Source organism: Schistocerca nitens, chromosome 12, assembly GCF_023898315.1.
Source record: "Schistocerca nitens isolate TAMUIC-IGC-003100 chromosome 12, iqSchNite1.1, whole genome shotgun sequence".
NCBI classification, from domain to species: Eukaryota; Metazoa; Arthropoda; class Insecta; order Orthoptera; family Acrididae; genus Schistocerca; species Schistocerca nitens.
In genome coordinates this window covers 195,255,003-195,276,251 of record NC_064625.1, presented here as the reverse complement: position 1 = coordinate 195,276,251, position 21,249 = coordinate 195,255,003, and the positions used below count along the sequence as shown (strand labels likewise).

At 40.7% G+C, this 21,249-nt stretch overlaps 1 protein-coding gene across 1 annotated transcript in view; it reads left to right on the top strand.

The window, feature by feature from the left end:
• Window positions 1-1,170: 1,170 nt before the first annotated feature.
• Window positions 1,171-21,249, top strand: part of LOC126215015 (molybdenum cofactor biosynthesis protein 1-like) — a 152,918-nt gene continuing 132,839 nt past the window's right edge. Inside the window, 3 exon segments of the mRNA XM_049941639.1 lie at window positions 1,171-1,230; window positions 4,030-4,266; window positions 11,698-11,869. Coding sequence (XP_049797596.1) covers window positions 1,171-1,230; window positions 4,030-4,266; window positions 11,698-11,869 — 469 coding nt within the window.

Genomic DNA, 21,249 nt, shown 5'->3' with positions numbered 1-21,249 from the left:
CCGTTGGAGAATGAAGAATGTGTACGGGGGAGCACGTCTGTCAAAAACCGTCATTGTGGAACGGTGAGCCAAGTTCAGTGCTGCTTCACAATAATACGTGTACCCTTTTGACAAATGTTGTAACACAGAAACTGTGCTAATTCGAGTGGGAGACACTCGAGCACCCACCCTACAATCCTCACATCTCCCCATTTTAGTATCACATCTTTGACCCCTTCAAAAAAGGCCTTGAAGGGTTGACAATTCCTGTTGGATGTGGATGTGCAGCAAATAGTTACAGATTTCTTCATGCAGCAGGACACAGTGTTTTACGAAATTGAAATCTTCGACCTGGTGTACTAGTGGGTAGATTACCTTAATTCTTACAGTGAATTTGCCCGATTGGCATACCGATTCTGGACTGTACAGCTTTTGAGTGGAAACTTCTTTAGCACTCTTTATTATTATGATCTGGAAAGAAATACTGTGTTTGTAAAATCCACCAGGCTCTGTTGAGGTGGGCTAATAATGTGGAGAGAGAAGGGGGAGGAGGAGATGAACAGACAGAGAAGGGAAAGGGGCAGAAGGACGTAGATAAGGAGGTGGAGGAGATGGACAGAGAGAGGGCAGAGGAGGAGATTGACAGAGAAAGGAAAGGAGAGGAATTGGACAGAGAGTGATGGTTTGGAGGAGGTGGACAAAGAGAGAGAAAGAAGGAGATCGACATAGAGTGGGCGTAGAGGAGGTGGACAGAAAGAGGGGTGTGGGAGATGGACAGGGAGAGAAGGAGAAGGAGGTGGACTAAAAGAAGATCGGAACAAATACATACCCGACCAACACCGAGTACAAGAAGTCCTGGATCATTGTTTACAGAGACGTATTGCAGTAGATTACTGGCTCTGCATGTTGCAGACACTTGTCAAATTATTTACTCCCTTTTTTTGCATGTTTTGTAATTTGCTACTCCGTCATATAAAAACGTTATCTGTGAAGTAAATGAGTGAGTTGCGGTCAACACGAGTTCTTTCGGATTTTCCAGTTGTCTCAGAATTAGGGTCTTTTTTTTCCATGAAGTTTGATGTGCCACAAGTGGCTCGTGCTGCAAAACTTCCAAGAGTTAACTTTGTGTCGGTGCATGTGTGTCGATAGTGAATTTTAGCTTTAACATTTTTTATAAATTACTGTTTAACGATGGTAACAAATAGATATGATAGGTGCAGTTTGTTGCAAATAGACATACTGAATAGGCCAGTGAGACTTCCTTGGATTGTGGAAAGACAACACACTACAGTGGGATATATACAGAGGTCAACTGCTAAGCAAATTGAGCAACTTGTGGAGTGCCTTTAAAATAGTATGAGTTGGAAAGAAATTGTGAAGATCATGATACATTCACCATCATATGCAGCTACTAACCTAGGTTTCAAAGAATTGTGAATATTTCCTGCCCCAAACTTAATATTAGTGTGGCTTGCACCCCTCAGATGCTGTGGCGGTTGCAGGAGACTTGGCAGTAAACAGCTCAGTGACTCTTTTATTGACAAACAACCTCCAAGATGAGGCAGGAGTCATATGTGATGCAGTCCTCTATACACCACAATAAGATTGTGCCTAACATAGCAAAAACTGCAAAACCGTTTGCTGACTGTGAGTTCATAAAAGAGTGCATCAGTGCTGTTGCAGATCTTTTGTGCCCACTGAATGTAAATCAGTTGCAAGAAATCAGCCTTCTGTGGTGGACTGTACGTCACCGCTGAAGTGCCATAGCTGGTGATGTTTACTGGCAAGTAATAAGTAAAGTGCAGGACTTCATTCCATTTTCCATATCACTTGATGCCTCAACAGGCATTTCAGATGCTCCACAATTGGTAATTATGTCTAAAGTGTGGATGCTGATGTGGACATAATTGAAGATATTTTGGACACTATATATTAAAGAGCACTATCACCAGTGCGGACATCCTCAAAGCTGTCGAGAGAGCTGTCGATTCTTTTGCTTTACACTGGGATCATTGAGTGTCAGTGACAATAGATGGATCACCTGCAATGAAGGGATCCAGATGGGATTTGTGGATTGCTAAGAAAGAAGTTGCAGTGCACTGCAGAATCATTGTAGAGATTTCACTGCATTTTGCACTAAGAGGTACTCTCTAATATGAGACATCACGCAAATAATTGCTTGGACAGTCAGTTATTTGAGAGCCTGTGGTTTAAAACATTGACAGTTCCATAAATATTTAATTGTAATTGTGAAAAAGTAGACTGACATACCACACCACTGGCTTAGCTACATCAACACACTGAAATTTTTTTTTGGATTAAGACTGCCACTAAATTGATTTTTAAAAGAAAAAAGGAGGCTTGAACTCAAATTAGAAGATCCAGATTGGGTTGTCACCCTTGCATTTTTAGTGGTTATTACAGGACATCTGAATGCATTGAATACTAGCTTGCAAAGTGAAAATTGATTAATTTGTAACATGCATGAAAAAGTGCAAGTTTTCATGAAGAAAGAAAGCTTTTGTCAGAGAAAGTAATACATTCACCCACTCTGCGATCTGTCTCTGAAAAGAATTACCGGGGGTATGTCTTTCTAATTAGTCTCATATAAGGGAAATTTCTGAAGCTTTCAAATTGTTTTCAAGACCATTTGCTACCTCCCCAGATGATACTCCTCGCCATTTCCAAATGGAATTAATAGATCTACAATGTAATTCTTGTCTGACAGACAAGTTCCTTTTGGCAAGACGTTTAATAACATTTTATCAAAACTTTCCATAGCAAGAGTTTCCTTGTCTTCTTCATGAAGCCATGAAAATAATGTCAGTGTTTAGCTCGACATACGTTTGTGAGATATTTTTTTCTGTTATGAAAATTAATAAATCAAGAGCAAACATCAATAATGAAAATTTATGCAAGTGTGTGCATTTTTCTGTATGTATAAATTTTGTACCAGACATTAACCTCATTATAAATACAACTAGACATAATTAAATGAAATGGATCTCAAATAATACTCCTAGAAACTGCGATTACGTTTCAGCTGTCCTATTAAATCCTGCTCCTTCATTTAATAATGCAAGCTAGGAAAAAAAATAATGCATTGCAGAGGAAGAAAATGAGATGATAGGGAAAGAGAGTGGAGGGCAAAGGAGAGAAGCATATGGCTGACCTCAACCACAGTTGCCTGCTCCTGTGCAAGTGAACTTCACACAAGCAATATTTCTGCCCGTTCGTGATACAGAGTATGCAGTCAAATCTCAGAAAGTAGTAAATAGGCAGGCCTCTTAGCAAGGAAGTTGAAACCATATGGTTTTTACTGTCGTTCGTTTTTCTATCACTCTGTGGCTAATATTGAATTTCGAGCAGCATGTACCCGATTTTCAAATACTGTCAGTGTCAAATACTCCCAAACTGTCAGAGTGGATCTTAGGGTTTCCTACCTACCTTTACACAGTAAAGAAAAACTACATCCAAAAGAATGCTGACAGCAATGTGTGCTTTTTTATATAAAACTTTGTCACAAAGTCATTTTTCTAAGATATTGTTTAAAATTCATCCAAAGAACCATACAACATTACTAAAAGTTACAAAATGAGAAAAAGCTGGTTTATAATGTTTTGTTGTGAAGTAATGAAAATACTTACTCCATTTCTGTATTACAAATAAATAACACAATAAATAAGTGAAATAAATCAGTTGCATTATGTGGTAATAATTAATTAAATGACTTGTACTTGTTTTTTTAGTATTAATGGAGCTATTCTTCATTATTTTATTCCTACACATTTTAGATTTCACTTCTGTAGTCTGAACAGAGGGAGTCAACATTCATTTAATTACTTCATACTTTCAGACTTCAATGGCTTTGTGACAGAGCTTTAATAATAATAATAATAATAATAATAACAATGTTTTCTCAGTTTGGAATTTTGTTAGAAATTTCACCTGAAAAATACTGCAATTATTTGACTATACATGTTGTGAGTAACAGTTGAAGGAATGTGAAATTTGTCTAAGAAATGTGAAATTTGTCTTCTGTGCTTTCAGGCATCAAACAGTATACCTTCTGCAGTTGCACAAGATTTGGCAACATGTTTGCCACCAGGGGATCAACGCCCGTACGACAGCTCACAGTACGCCCCAAACGAGGCAGGGGATGACGCGCTGAGCTACAGTGTCCTGCCTGCTGAAATGCTGCCTTTTACTGCAGAAAGGCACCGAGCATATGACAAGTCTAAATACTATGACGCTACCCCCAGAGAAGTTCCTGTTTCGAGGAACCAGGTTAGCAAGCAATCTGCAGTTCACTGTTATTTTCACACCTGTCTTTATGCTTCACAAACTGTCAGAGAACCTACAAAGTGAGGTGTGTGGCATTAACTTTGTTTCATTACAAGAAGACAGAATGGCTAGCTAGTACTTATCCTCAGCAAGTGATATTCCTAGTCCTGACAACAGCCTCATTTAAAAGTGGAAAGAAATATCCTAACTTTCGGAACTGTTAGTTCCTTCCTCAGAGAGGAACAGTTGTGGAAGAATTGAAAGTTGGGGCGAGTCATTCTGACCTGAGGCTGAGAGGTGCCAACCTGTTGTAGTATAAGGGAGACAGCAATGAAGGGGGTGGTGTCAGGTAGGTCAAAGATAGTACATTGGTAAGCCTGTTTCAGTCAAGAGATGATGGGATGAAGTGATGTATGTATGTTATGGCAGGAAGGAAAGGGGGGGGAGAGAGAATGGGAAGACACATTACTGGAGGCTAAATTCAGGAGGTTGGTGGGATGCCGGGATATGTTGGAGAGCAAGAGTTCAGAATTCAGAGAAATTAGGACTTGTGTGGTACAGCAAAGTCCATCGAATCATGACTAGGGCACTGTTTTCAAGGTGCTCTAAGGAAGAAAGTTCTGTATCCATTTGTCTGCTCGGCCGGTTTAGTGGTGGTCATTCCTATATAAAAGCTGTGCATTAAACACGCTAGTTGATTAACAAAATGTTTAGTTTCACATGTTGCTCTGCAATTTCTGCTGTATTTGATTTACCAGTGCTGGAGCTGGAGTAAGCAGTGGTTGCATGGGAAGGTTTTAAAGGGGGAACAATTTCAGTGTAGGAACCTGATGATGGGGGTAATGGTACAGAAGTTTTGTGTGATTGGGCAGGGATACAGAGGCTTGGAGGGTGACGGAAGGTGACAATGGATTGTATGGGAAGGATATTGGTAAGAGAGGATCTAATTTAGGGCTTGACTTGAGAAAGTCATTCCTCTTATCACTATTTCAACATGTATAGAGAGGGAGAAATAATTACATGTAAACAATATAAGGGAAAGGGTAGGGTGTTGCTCGCCACAAACATGACACGTTGAGTTACAGACAAGCAAAGTGGGAAGATTGTTGCACAGTTAGCTTTTGACCAGTCTTCAGAAAAGAAAACAATTGCGCGTGCGTGCGTGCGCGCGCGCGCACACACACACACACACACACATTCATTCACATAAGCAAGCACACTCCACTCACACACTGCCATATCTGGCAACTCGGACCTGAATGCAACTGCCATGTTGAATCTGGAGCAAGTGGGGGGAGGGGAGGGATAGCAGGATATGGCTGGGGGGGGGGAGAGAAGAGCTCTGTCTGGTGGAGCATGGTGGGACTGGATGGAGGCATTACAAGACTGCTAGATGCAGTGTTGGGAGGCTGTAGGGCAGCAGGGGGGGGGGGGAGGCAGAAAATTAGAGGAGCATGGAAGGAGAAACATGGGTGGGTTTGTTGATAGAGGCTGGCACATGATGAGGGTGATGGGAGTTGAATAGGGCAGAGGTGACAGGACAGAGGGGCAGGTGTGGTGTGGGGACAGTAGGTTACCATAGGTTGAGGTCAGGATAATTTTGGGAGTGGAGAATGTGTTGATCCAGATGGCCAAATTTGTGAAGCAGCTATTGAAATCAAGCATTTTATGTTCAGCTGCATGTGTGCCACAGGGTGCTCTGGTATGTTCTTGGCCACAGCTTGGCAGTAGCCATTCATCCTAGTGGAAAGATGATTGTTAGTATATAAACATAAAAAGATGTGCAATTATTGCAGCAGATCTGGTATATGACATGTCTGCTTTGACAGGCAGACTGGCCTCTGATGGAGGAAGATAAGCCTGTGACAGGACTGGAATAGAAAGTGTTGGGTGGTTGGATTGAGCAGTCTTGCACCCGGTCTTCCACAGGGATTGGGAGTGGATAGAAATTAACTAGGATGTTGTGGAGATTGGGTGGGTGAAAAACCACTTTAGGAGAGGTAGGAAGCCTCTTGGTTAGGATATCCCTCATTTCAGGACATGAAGAGTGGTGATCAAAGTCCTGATGAAGGATGTGGTTGAGTTGTTCCAGTCCATGGTGGTATTGGGTGACAAAGGGGACGCTCCTTTCTAGATGATTCTTGGGGTTTGTGAGAAGATTGAGGGTGTGTGAGAAAATGGCACAGTAGATATATTTGCATATTAGGTCTGCGGGATAGTGCCTGTCTGTGAAGGCCTTAGTGAGGCCTACATCATACCAGGCAAGAGTCATATATACTGTCCTCGGGTGGCAAGGCTATATGGAAGGGATTTTTTGGCATGGAACGGATTACAGCTATCAAAATGCAGGTACTGTTGGTGGTTAGTGGGTTTAATGTGGACAGAGAGGACACAAGCCATCAGAGAGGAGGAGATCAATCTCCAGGAAGGTGTCCCGCTTACATCTACATATATATTCCAAAAGCCATCATACGGTGCGTGGCAGAGGGTACCCTGTACTACTACTTGTTATTTCCCCTCCTGTTCCACTCGCAAAAGGAGTGAGGGAAAAACAACTGTCTGTTTGCCTCCTTATGAACCCTAGTATCTCGTATCTTATTTTCGTGGTCCTTATGCGCAATATATGTTGGTGGCAGTAGAACCGTTTGACGCTCAGCTTCAAATACCAGTTCTCTAAATTTCTCAATAGTGTGCCTCGAAAAGAACATCGTTTTTCCTCCAGGGATTCCCAGTTGAGTTTCCGAAGCATCTCCGTAACATTTACTCGTTGTTTGAACCTACCATTAACAAATGTAGCATCCCGCCTCTGAATTACTCCGATGTGTTCCTTCAGTCCAACATGATAAAGATCCCAAACACTGGAGCAGTCCTCGAGAAGTGTCCTTTATGCAGTCACCTTTACAGGTGAACCATTCTTTTGTAAAATTTTCACAGTAAACCGAAGTCGACCATTTGCCTTCCTTACTACACTTTTCACATGCTTGTTCCACCTCGTATCACTTTGCAACATTGTGCCCAGATATTTAAATGACTTTGCTGTGTCAAGCAGAGTTCTTCTTACTCATCCACATTAATTTACATTTTTCCATGTTTAGGACTAGGTGCCATTCGTCACACCAACTAGAAATTTTGTTTAAGTCGTCTCGTATCTTCCAACAGTCACTCAACTTCAACACTGTACCGTATACCACGGCATCATCAGCCAACAAGCACAGATTGTTGCTCACCCTGTCTGCCAAATCATTCACGTATGTAGAGAACAACACCGGTCCTATCACACTTCCCTGAGGCACTCCTAATGTGTCTCTGATGAACACTCGCCATCGAGGGCAAAATACTGGGTCCTAGTATTTAAGAAGTCTTTGGGCCACTCACATATCTGTGGATTTATTCCATATGCTCATACCTTAGTTAACAGCCTGCAATGGGGCAGCTTGTCAAATGCTTTCAAGAAATGTAGAAATACGGAATCTGCCTGTTGCCCTTCATCCTCGGTTCACAGTATATCATGTGAGAGAAAGGCAAGCTGAGTTTCGCAAGAGCAATGCTTTCTAAAACCGTGCTGGTTTGTGGACATAATCTTTTCAGTCTTAAGAAAGTATGTTACATTCAAACTGAGAATATGTTCAAAAACTCTGCAGCAAACAGAAGTTAGGAATATCGATCTGTAAATTTGCAGGTCCGTTATGTGACCTTTCTTATATATTGGAGTCACCAGTGCTTTTTTCCAGTCACTTGGGACTTTGTGCTGGGCGAGAGATTCATCATAAATGCACGTTAGGTAAGAGATCAATGCGATAGAGAACAACACCGGTCCTATCACACTTCCCTAAGGCACTCCTAATGTGTCTCTGATGAACACTCGCTATCGAGGGCAAAATACTGGGTCCTAGTATTTAAGAAGTCTTTGGGCCACTCACATATCTGTGGATTTATTCCATATGCTCATACCTTAGTTAACAGCCTGTGACAGGACTGGAATAGAAAATCGAAAAAAATAGAATGTAAAATCGAACTGGGGTTCTATAGGAACCTGGTGATCTATTTGTTTTCAAATGTTTCAATTGTTTCTCGACACCAGGTTTGCTTGTTTCTATGTTGTCCATACAGGAGTCTGTCTGGTGGTCAAATGACGATACGTTTGTATGGTTCTCCTGTGTTAATGATTTCTTCATTGTGAAATTTAAAACCTCTAACAATGGAAAATCCAGGATGTAATGTAATAAGCAGAGATGCTGAGTTGCAAAGGCCTTGTTGGCTGAAAGCTTATTTTGTGGCATTCTTTTTGTTGTGCTTATCTGTGACTCAGCATCTCCGCTGTAAGGTGAGGAGCAACTATCCTTTTCATAAATTTAAGACTTTGGCTTTTGTTTTGCTATCTTCAACTGCCACACCAGATGGTCAACAAGGGAATGAATAGAAGCCTTAGACCCACTTAGCAGTTTTACATACGAACAGAATTTCCTCGAGTTCTCTGCCATCTCTTCTCTAAGGAGTGACAGTGGTTGTTGTATGCTTCACGCATAGGTCTTTTCACAGATGCATGAATCTGTACTAAGCTTCACTTGTTGTCATTTGTGTGTCCCCTTTTCAACCTAGAGTGCAACAGCCTCTGCTTCCTCAGCATCTGCCGAATTTTGTTATTAAACCACGGTGCGTCTTTCCCATCTTTTATCCACTTGGTAGGCATGTAACTCTCCAGACCATGATTTACAATCTGCTTAAACTTTGCTCATAATTCCTCTACATTCATCTTACTGGAACTAAGTGATGCCAGTTCACTGTCTAAGTGAGGTGTTAATAACTGCTTATCTGCTCTATCTAGCAGAAACACTCACCTATCCTTCTTGACTTGACCTAGAGGAGGCCTGTGTAAAGTGGATGGGAGAGAAGGAGTTGAGGTTGTGAAGGAATGAGGATAGGTTGTCTTAGCCCTGTGTCCAGGTGATGAAGATAATGAACCTGAACCAGGCTAGGGGTTTGGTGTATTGGGAGGCAAGGAAAATCTCTAGATGGCCCATAAACAAGTTGGCATTGGAAGGTGCCATCCAGGTGTCCATGGCCATGGCAGATTTGCTTGTATACCTTCCCTTCAAAGGAGAAGTAGTTTTGTGTTAGGATGTAGTTAGTAAGGTGAATGAGTTGTGAAGTAGTGGGTTTGGAGTCTGAAGTATCGTGGGAAATGTTGTGTTCAATAGTGGCAAGACTGTGGGCATGAGGGATGTTGGTGTATAGGGAAGTGGCATTGACAGTGATGAGTAGGGATCCAGGCGGTAAAGGAGTGGTTGGTATCTGTGACACGGGGGGCTTAATTTCGAGCAGTTGGCTGGAGATGTTGGTCCGTGAGGACCGAAATTCTTTCAGTGGGGGCACAGTGACCAGCTACAAAGGGGTGTACAGGATTGTTGGGTTTGTGAATTATGGGGAGCATGTAGAAGGTGTGTGTGAGAGATGATTCCAGTCTGAAGTTTTCATTGTTTAATTAGTTGTTTACTTTTATATGGGCTTTGAGTTTTCTGCTTCTGCTATTGAGATCCATAAGTACATCTACCTAGCTGGAGAATCATATTCATACAATTGTAAGATGAGCTATTTCCTCAAATTTGTTATTTGGAAGCAACAGAATAATCATACATTTGTAGGTACATTTTTGGTAATTGAGGACAATATTTTTATGTTGCAAATAGTTTAAAATGGAAGTTCCTTTTTTCATCAATGTTTCGTTAGTATCTGAACTTTACAGGAATTATCAAAAGGAGGTACAATAATTAGTTTCATTTATTAGTGAAGCTGTAGTACAAATGACTTGGTTGGTAGCTCTGTGAGTTAAGGGTGGTAGCTCTGTGAATTAAGTCTACAAATCTGAATTGAGCGGAGGATGTGTCAATTACTGCATCTTTCACACCTGGAAATGATTTATGTATGTGCTGAGTAGCACCATGGTTTGGAGTTCATCTTTAACTGCAGGTCCCCCTCATAACTCGCTGGGAAAGTCAGTCCAAAGTTCTTGGAACGCAAGTTCGCACCACCTTGAATAGGACAGTGCATAGTATAACAGTGTGGCATTAAAACCTACCTTCTGGTGGAGGACAGTATAATATAAGGGCAGTAAATTGTAGTGATTGTTGTTGTTAATGGATGCTGACACAAATTTTTTACAGTATGAGGATCTATGAATTTTTGGTTCACAACTGACTGATGCAGATAATATGACGCTGATTTTAAATTAATGAAGCAGAGACTTCAAACAACTGTGTAGCAATTAGGAAATTTAATGTCACAGAAGTGAATGTTGGTAGATGGTGTCAGATGAAGAATGCACTAAAGAGTGCTTGCTAATGTTACAGCCACTCCTCAAATTTATTTACTACCTGGAGTGGCATTTATTGCAGATTTACTTCAACAAAAATGTCATTCTCTCATTCACTTAGTAAATATTAAAATGCACTATGGAATATCTAGGATGGAATGTAACAATATTATGAAAAGGGAAGTTGCCACTCACCATATAGCGGAGATGCTGAGTCGCAGATAGGCAGAACAAAAAGACTGTTACAAATCAAGTTTTCGGCCAGTAAGTCCTTCATCAAAAATAGACCCCCCCCCCACACACACACAAAAGCAACTGGTACACATGTGACTGCAGTTGCCAGAGACTGCAGTCACATGTGTGCCAGTTGCCTTTGCGTGTGTGTGTGTGTGTGTGTGTGTGTGTGTGTGTGTGTTTGCCGTCTATTCTTGACAAAGGCCTTACTGGCCAAAAACTTTATTTGTGACGGTCTTTTTGTTCTGCCTATCTGCGACTCAGCATCTCCGCTATATGGTGAGTAGCAACTTCCCTTTTCATAATATTGTTAAAATGCATACTACAGGTTTTATCTCACCAGAATGAGTAATCCAACTCACCTTCAAACACAAAGAGTTTGCATGAATAAAGCGAAGAAGCTTTCTATTCCATATCATCAATTAATTTTTTTTTGATAATGGACAGCTGTGCAAAAGCTATTAACTATGCTGGAAAGTAATGATGTCATCCTGTCTGAATTTTCTATAAATGCTAATTGAGCATAGGAATTCCATGCACGAATATATTTTTCACAGCCAGTTGCGGGGTGAAATAAGAGTCCAACATGAGTAGTAAGATTACAACCTATTTAGATAATTTTACATGTACAACCACCGTTTGGATAACATGTCTTGTGTCTCTTGACAGCCTGTTTTTACTCCTCTTGATCAAGCAGCAGTTCCTGAAAGCCGGAGACCATAATAACAATGAGGTGTTGCTCATACACTGCGAGTTTTTAATTACATAAACACTTGTAGGGGTGGGGGAGGGGGAGAGCTTTGCATGACAATTCATGGCTGTAAGAAAAGTGATTGCCTGTGCACTTCTGTATCCTACGAACAATTGTTTCATTGTGATGCATTTTGCAGATGGCACTGCAGTTAAGGGAAGAATTGGAGCAGTGGAGGAGGTCTCAGGCTAGCTCTGTTCAGTCACTTGAAGAGCAGTACCCTCAGTGGGCAGACTGGAGGGCTGATATCCTACCACAGACAAGAAAGAAACGACCATCGAGTGCACCAGAAGTTCGCACAATGTTCAGAGGTGAGTCAGATATTCTGTGGAGTTATATATTCTGTGGAGTGAATTGAGCTATACATCAGTTGGAAAGAGCAGTCATTACAGGCTACATCTGTTACATTACAATAATGGCTTTCCATTTTATGTTGCATTACATTACTTGTATTTTGAGGATCCTGCAAAAATGTTTCTATGACACACGGAAAGAAATCAGAGACGTGTATTTGAGTTGAGTGCAGTATGGTGAAAAGATTTAAGATTGTGAAATACAGTTGGAATACAATTTGAAGTTAGCAATGATATTGAAAGAATAGATTTCTGCTCACCATATAGAGGAGGCATTGAAACATAGACCATTGAAACATAGAAAGCCACAATGAAAAAGAATGCTAGAAATGTGAGTATTACTTGTTATTTTACCCTAAAACATGAGCTTCTAAGAGGATAATCGTCAGTGGGGCAGAATGAATTGCCTATCAGAAGTTTCTTCAATTCAGTATCTACTACATTATCTTTAAGATGCATTCATTCAGCGTAGTGTTCCATAAATCCCACCTCGAAGGAAAGGCTTCGGGGATATGGAGTGAGCCAAGCTATATGTCAGTTGACAAGAGCAGTCATTACAGGCTACTTCTGTAAAGTATACTAACAAACAGTTACAACTAGTGCCTATCTGCCCGCATGGATAATTATGGGAAATTTATTTATAAAGAAGCTGCTTGGCAAAAAACCACTGCTCTTCTTCTTAGACTAGTCAGCTGCTGTTTTTATCTAATGCTTATAGGGCACTATCAGCTGTCTTTACACTAGTGAAGGTACAGTTTGTTTAATGTGAAGATTAGTGTTAACCAACATTTAAATCCACAAGCCCAAATACATGACATTTAATATGTTCTTGTGGTTACTGAATACGTGTGTACCCGTGTGTGATTCCTTACCCATGACCGAGTAGGGTGGAGCAGTGGTTAAGCACACTGGACTCGCATTCGGGAGGACAACGGTTCAAAACCACCTCCGGCCATCCTGGATTAGGTTTTCTGTGTTTTCCCTAAATTGTCTCAGGAAAATGCCAGGATGGTTCCTTTGATGGTTCCTTCCCACTTCTTCCCTAATCTGAGCTTGTGCTCTGTCTCTAATGACCTCATTGTCGAAGGGAGTATTAAACACTAATCTCCTCCTCCTCCCTTACCCATGAAGTGTTTGTACAGATTATTGGTGATCCTAGTATTATATTCATTCTACACACCACTTTCGTGAAGAAAAAAGTGTTTCCAAAACATAATACAGATTTTAAAAAAACTACAATTTTCATGAAATACGTTTGGAAATTTGAAAACTATTTACAGTAACTAACCTTGTGCCGATCTTGCAAACTGCAGTAGACCCAGCGAATAAATGCCTGACAGTTGCAATCAGCCTAGCATGGCTGTTTCATGTGTGTGCCTCAGCCAATCATTTAAGATGGTTATGTATATGAAACTTGCTGACAGATTAAAACTGTGTGCCGGTCCGTGACTCGAACTTGGGAACTTTGTCTTTCGTGAGGAAGTGCTCTACCGATAGCTACCCGAGCGCGACTTGTGATCCGTCCTCACAGGTTTTACTTCCAGCTGTACCTCATCTCCTACTATCCATACTTCACAAAAGCTCTTCTGCAAAAATTGCAAGATTAGCACTCCTGGAAGAAATATATTGTGGAGTCATGGCTTAGCCACAGCCTGAGGCTGCTTCCAGAGTGAAATTTTCACTCTGCAGTGGAGTACATGCAGATACAAACCTTTCTGGAATCTAGCACTTGTCTGCGTAAGGCAAAGCTGCTGAGTTTGTCTCGGTTCAGCCCTCAGGAAGATTCGTGCCAGTGCATACTGCTGAGGGAATTAGATTAGGAAATGAGACACTTAAAGTTGTAAAGGAGTTTTGCTATTTGGGGAGCAAAATAACTGACAATGGTCGAAGTAGAGAGGATATAAAATATAGTCTAGCAATGGCAAGGAAAGTGTTTCTGAAGAAAAGAAATTTGTTAACATCGAGTATAGATTTAAGTGTCAGGAAGTCGTTTCTGAAAGTATTTGTATGGAGTTCAGCCACGTATGGAAGTGAAACGTGGACGATAAATAGTTTGGACAAGAAGAGAATAGAAGCTTTTGAAATGTGGTGCTACAGAAGAATGCTGAAGATTAGATGGGTAGATCACATAACTTATGAGGAGGTATTGAATAGGATTGGGGAGAAGGGAAATTTGTGGCACAACTTGACCAGAAGAAGGGGTCGGTTAGTAGGACATCTTGTGAGGCATCAAGGGATCACCAATATAGCATTGGAGGGCAGCGTGGAGGGTAAAAATCGTAGAGGGAGACCAAGAGATGAATACACTAAGCAGATTCAGAAGGATGTAGATTGCAGTAGGTACTGGGAGATGAAGAAGCTTGCACAGGATAGAGTAGCATGGAGAGCTGCTTCAAACCAGTCTCAGGACTGAAGACCACAACAACAACAAGTTTATGGCAATGCGTCAGTGTTTTCATAACTCCATAGACCATTGTTTTTACATGCAACCATCTGTGGTTCAGTTGAAAGCAGGCAACAACACTGCCAGCTGTTAAGAGGCTTCTTTTGTGGACTCTTAACAGACACGTCACTATTCAGTGCTTCACTACTGCACCTCACATGACCAGGGAACTTTCCAATATCCAGGCGAGGGAATTAGGATTGAGCGAGCTGTAAATATTTAGTTATTAGTAAGTTACAACATAAACATAAAAAGCAATAAATTTTGTTAATAGTGTAGGTTACTTTCTTTGTATCAAATGACTAATGTAAGAAACAAATGTAGTTAATGAAATTGCTTTATTTCCAAGGAAGTAATTTGTCTCATACAGCGTCATTAAAACGTGGTACTGAGGCAAAATGATTTGTACTCACATGAAACAGTGCACTGTTTCTTTGAGTATTACTGTGGTCAAGCAAGCAATACAATATAATGACCATTCATCATTGTAGAGAAATAAATATCATAGAAAATTACACACAAACAATTTTGTTAAAATCTGTAAGCAGTGTGAAACTCCTCTCATAAAAACAAAAAAAGATGGAGACATTATGTGTGTGCATGTGTGTAACTATAAATATGTTCAACAAAAATAATTAATTTTTGACAATATAATGAAATCAGATAGATGAAAAAATCTGCTCACCAAGCTGTGGCAGGATAACACACACACACACACACACACACACACACACACGCAAAAAGGTTCAACTTATGCAAGCTTTCGAAGCCAGTGGCTCCTTCTTCTGGCAGAACAGTTGAAGTGGAAGGAAGAGGGGTGAAGGAAAAGGACTAGAGAGGTTTAGAAAAAGGGGTACAGTTCAGATTCAGAAAAGTCGCCCAGAACCCTGGGTCAGGGGTGGCTTATCAGACAGGATGAGAAAGAAAGACTAAGTGTTGGGGACTGCACTGGACGAGATTTGAAAACCTGAGAGCTGAAAGCTGGAAGACATGGTAACATGCAAGATGGAGATTACTACTAAAATATTATGAACAAGTTAATAAGAGTGAAAAGCTAAGTGCATTGTATGTAACAGAAAGCCAAAAATAGACAAGACAGAAAGTGAAAGATGTAGAAAACTAAAACAGTGTGGAGAAAGGAGTAGTCACTATGAAGTAATGCTGAGACGGAAGAAATTATCGTAAATTAAGACCAGGTGGGTGGCTAGAACCAAGGACATGTTGTAACACCAGTTCCAACCTGCGGAGTTCTGAGAAACTGGTGTCTTTGAGATCATGACTGTCATGTTGTAGAGCATGCTCTGCAGCAGGATATTGCGTGTTGCCAGTATACATCCTCTGCCTATGCCCATTCTTTCTAACTGATAATTTGGTGGTAGTCATGCCGATGTAAAAGGCCGAACAACGTTCACACAACAGCTGGTATATGGTGTGTCATTTCACATGTGCCTCTCCATTTGATAGTATATGTTTTGCCAGTTACAGGGGTGGTACAGTTGGTGATAGGAGGGTGAATATGGCAGGTCTTGAATCAGGGACAGTCATAGGGGTAGGAGCCATAGGTTATGGAGATGGATGCAGAAGGAGCATAGAGTCTGACAAGGATATTGCAAAATCTTAGGCAGAATGGATCTCATTTCAGGGCATGATTTTAGAAAGTCATGACCCTGTCAAAGTAGGCGTTTAATACATTCAGGACCAGGATAATACTGAGTGACAAGTGGTGTGCTCCAAAGTTGTTTTTTGGAGGGATAATCAGAACCAACTGGACATGATGGCCCGGGAAATCTGCTTTTGAACTAGGCTGATTGGGTAACTACTTCCAGTGAAGGCTGAGGTGACAATGGTGGTGTATTTCTGTAAAGAGTCTGCATCTGAACAGTTATGTTTGCCTTGAGTGCCAAGACTGTATGGGAGGGAAGGTTTGATGTGGAAAGGATGGCAACTGTCAAAACGTAAGCACTGCTGTTGGTAGGAGGTTTAATGTGGGCAGAAGTGTATAGCTGGCCTTCGGCAAGGACGAAACAAACTGGGGTATCTGTCATGGGCAGCAATTTCAGAGGGGAAACCAAATTCATATTCTCGAGGAAAAAAACCTTCTTTCACAAAGCGCCTAGCATCCAGTGCACGTCGGTCTATCAATTATTCATATGATTTTTAAACACATCCCTGTTGGTTGTTGAACCTTTTTGATCACATTATAAGTTGATTTCTGAGTGAATCATAAGTTTATTTTTGAATGTGTGCATAGCGTACATGATGTGTCTGCCAGGAGAATCATGGTCACATCTGGAAATAAACTTTCCTACAGACAAAAGGGGCCGGCCTACACGAGCTGAGCAGAATAAACCCGAACAGGTGAATGCCAATTGCTGTTTGTTTATGTGGTTGACTGTGTTTGCCAATGATCAGCTTTGTTATAATTACTAGCGAAATCCATAGATTCAGACTACCAGAGAGGAAATAAACGACAGACTGGAATAACAGGAAAGAAAGATTACCTCAGTGTACTCAAGAAAATAAAATTTTGACAGAAAATGTTTGGCCAGATTGCTACACTAGTAAGGGCCATTTGTACAGTCTCTGGCTAGCAAGCGCTTAAGTTCTATTCTGGGAGTAGTGCAGAAAACGCGTTGTACGAATACATAATAATGCCTAACCGGAGAACAAATGTGGGATAACGAAACCGGTGATTCTGGCAGGATGAGTGACTTTAACAAGAGAATAAGTTTTGACACTGGCAGGAATAGTGATGACAAGATTGTTTGTTAGAACAAGCAGGAAGAAGAACGGGGACATCACAAAAATTATGGAAGAATATGTTGTTGTTGTTGTGGTCTTCAGTCCTGAGACTGGTTTGATGCAGCTCTCCATGCTACTCTATCCTGTGCAAGCTTCTTCATCTCCCAGTACCTACTGCAACCTACATCCTTCTGAATCTGCTTAGTGTATTGATCTCTTGGTCTCCCTCTACGATTTTTACCCTCCACGCTGCCCTCCAATGCTAAATTTGTGATCCCTTGATGCCTCAAAACATGTCCTACCAACCGATCCCTTCTTTTAGTCAAGTTGTGCCACAAACTTCTCTTCTCCCCAATCCTATTCAATACCTTCTCATTAGTTACGTGATCTACCCACCTTATCTTCAGCATTCTTCTGTAGCACCACATTTCGAAAGCTTCTATTCTCTTCTTGTCCAAACTAGTTATCGTCCATGTCTCACTTCCATACATGGCTACACTCCATACAAATACTTTCAGAAACGACTTCCTGACACCTAAATCTATACTCGATGTTAACAAATTTCTCTTCTTGAGAAACGCTTTCCTTGCCATTGCCAGTCTACATTTTATATCCTCTCTACTTCGACCATCATCGGTTATTTTACTCCCTAGATAGCAAAACTCCTTTACTACTTTAAGTGTCTCATTTCCTAATCTAATTCCCTCAGCATCACCCGATTTAATTTGACTACATTCCATTATCCTCGTTTTGCTTTTGTTGATGTTCATCTTATATCCTCCTTTCAAGACATTGTCCATTCCGTTCAACTGCTCTTCCAAGTCCTTTGCTGTCTCTGACAGAATTGCAATGTCATCGGCGAACCTCAAAGTTTTTACTTCTTCTCCATGAATTTTAATACCTACTCCGAACTTTTCTTTTGTTTCCTTTACTGCTTGCTCAATATACAGATTGAATAACATCGGGGAGAGGCTACAACCCTGTCTCACTCCTTTCCCAACCACTGCTTCCCTTTCATGCCCCTCGACTCTTATAACTGCCATCTGGTTTCTGTACAAATTGTAAATAGCCTTTCGCTCCCTGTATTTTACCCCTGCCACCTTCAGAATTTGAAAGAGAGTATTCCAGTCAACATTGTCAAAAGCTTTCTCTAAGTCTACAAATGCTAGAAACGTAGGTTTGCCTTTTCGTAATCTTTCTTCTAAGATAAGTCGTAAGGTTAGTATTGCCTCACGTGTTCCAACATTTCTACGGAATCCAAACTGATCTTCCCCGAGGTCGGCTTCTACCAGTTTTTCCATTCGTCTGTAAAGAATTCGCGTAAGTATTTTGCAGCTGTGACTTATTAAACTGATAGTTCGGTAATTTTCACATCTGTCAACACCTGCTTTCTTTGGGATTGGAATTATTATATTCTTCTTGAAGTCTGAGGGTATTTCACCTGTCTCATACATCGTGCTCACTAGATGGTAGAGTTTTGTCATGACTGGCTCTCCCGAGGCCATCAGTAGTTCTAGTGGAATGTTGTCTACTCCCGGGGCCTTGTTTCGACTCAGGTCTTTCAGTGCTCTGTCAAACTCTTCACGCAGTATCTTATCTCCCATTTCGTCTTCATCTACATCCTCTTCCATTTCCATAATATTGTCCTCGAGTACATCTCCCTTGTATAAACCCTCTATATACTCCTTCCACCTTTCTGCCTTCCCTTCTTTGCTTAGAACTGGGTTTCCATCTGAGCTCTTGATATTCATACAAGTGGTTCTCTTCTCTCCAAAGGTCTCTTTAATTTTCCTGTAGGCAGTATCTATCTTACCCCTAGTGAGACAAGCCTCTACATCCTTACATTTGTCCTCTAGCCATCCCTGCTTAGCCATTTTGCACTTCCTGTCGATTTCATTTTTGAGACGTTTGTATTCCTTTTTGCCTGCTTCATTTACTGCATTTTTATATTTTCTCCTTTCATCAATTAAATTCAATATTTCTTCTGTTACCCAAGGATTTCTATTAGCCCTCGTCTTTTTACCTACTTGATCGTCTGCTGCCTTCACCACTTCATCCCTCAGAGCTACCCATTCTTCTTCTACTGTATTACTTTCCCCCATTCCTGTCAATTGTCCCCTTATGCTCTCCCTGAAACTCTCTACAACCTCTGGTTCTTTCAGTTTATCCAGGTCCCATCTCCTTAAATTCCCACCTTTTTGCAGTTTCTTCAGTTTCAAACTGCAGTTCATAACCAATAGATTGTGGTCAGAATCCACATCTGCCCCAGGAAATGTCTTACAATTTAAAACCTGGTTCCTAAATCTCTGTCTTACCATTATATAATCTATCTGAAACCTGTCAGTATCTCCAGGCTTCTTCCAGGTATACAGCCTCCTTTCATGATTCTTGAACCAAGTGTTAGCTATGATTAAGTTATGCTCTGTGCAAAATTCTACAAGGCGGCTTCCTCTTTCATTCCTTCCCCCCAATCCATATTCACCTACTATGTTTCCTTCTCTCCCTTTTCCTACTGACGAATTCCAGTCACCCATGACTATTAAATTTTCGTCTCCCTTCACTACCTGAATAATTTCTTTTATCTCGTCATACATTTCATCTATTTCTTCATCATCTGCAGAGCTAGTTGGCATATAAACTTGTACTACTGTAGTAGGCATGGGCTTTGTGTCTATCTTGGCCACAATAATGCGTTCACTGTGCTGTTTGTAGTAGCTAACCCGCACTCCTATTTTTTTTATTCATTATTAAACCTACTCCTGCATGATGATTCCAAATTTATACAAAAATTTCTTAGTACTACTTTTCGATCTCATGCTTGAGAAGCTGGAGCGTATTAATGAAATGTGAAGCTGTTTCCCAACATAAAGCTTTTTGCTTGTAGTAGGCCTAATAGGCATTTGATATTGATACTTTGTGAATTTATTCTGTCGTGCTATAAAAATGGCCATTTGTGCCAAAACAGTCTCGTTTATTTTGTGTGTGTTACAATTGCTACAATATTAGACAGACCTATTTTGTTTCATCTAGCAGACAGTGGCAAAATACACGTAATCAGATCGAGAAATCACACCAGTCTTTTTCAATATTGGACGACATTTCAATTTTTCATGTAGCAAAATGTTTGACAAATTTTGATGAAGTATTAGATTCTTTCGCAGAAAGCAAAGCACGGCATGTAAAGCTGTAACAAGATTAGAGATAAAAAAATACTGGGACCTAAGGATTGAAGAAAAGTGTACTGTCTTGCTTGTCTCTTGTCTTTACTCATTTTATGTATCCTATATTTAATTTTCTGTTGGACAAAACAGCAATAGGCAATAAAGAGCGCAAATGTTCTGAAGAGTCCTTGTTCTCCCGGTTACAAAGAATCCCATCCAGTACTAATTGTGAGGTTTTTTTTAAAAGAGAGGCAGTGTGTCAGACCGGCTGACTGGAAGCAGGCGATAAACCACAGGACGTTTTAATTTCCCTTGTCCTGAATATAGTTTGACGGCATCCATTACAAAATATACATGTTTGAATTTCACAGAGCGAAATACAGCGATGCACGATAGAAGAATGCTGTGTGGAGAGGTGTGGCACTGCATTTTGGCACACTTAAGACCTCGAACATATATGTTTTATGTATCAGACCTTTCAGGAAGATGTGCACTAAAACGCACGAGGTGGTGGCGGCGGGGGAGTGATGCACAGAGCAGTCTGAGTTTGAGTGGAGAGTGTTTACCAGTGTTTATGTTTAGTGATTTTGCCATTTCCTGTTCGTTCACAGCTCTCATATCAAATGAAAACAAACTGGATTTCTGTGGCTGAGAGCTATCATGTGAATTAAAACGGAATGCTAAAATATGTTATTAGTTTCAGATCTTATTTTATTTCCACCTTTCTGACAATCAAGCATTAATCACTTTGCAGAACAATGATGTTATTTTTGACAGTTTGTTCAAGAAATTTGGCTTTTATTGATCTTTTCCCCTGAGGCAATCAATTTATTTGAAACGAAGTGTTTAATTCCACACTATTGGCTACTTTCAACTGTTCGCTGCACTTCAAGTGCACGTTTTTACCTTCTAGCACATATGGCACTAACCCATAATAAAGAACCAAACATGAGATAATAAAGTACTGGTACTCCAAGAAAATTCAGATCTCA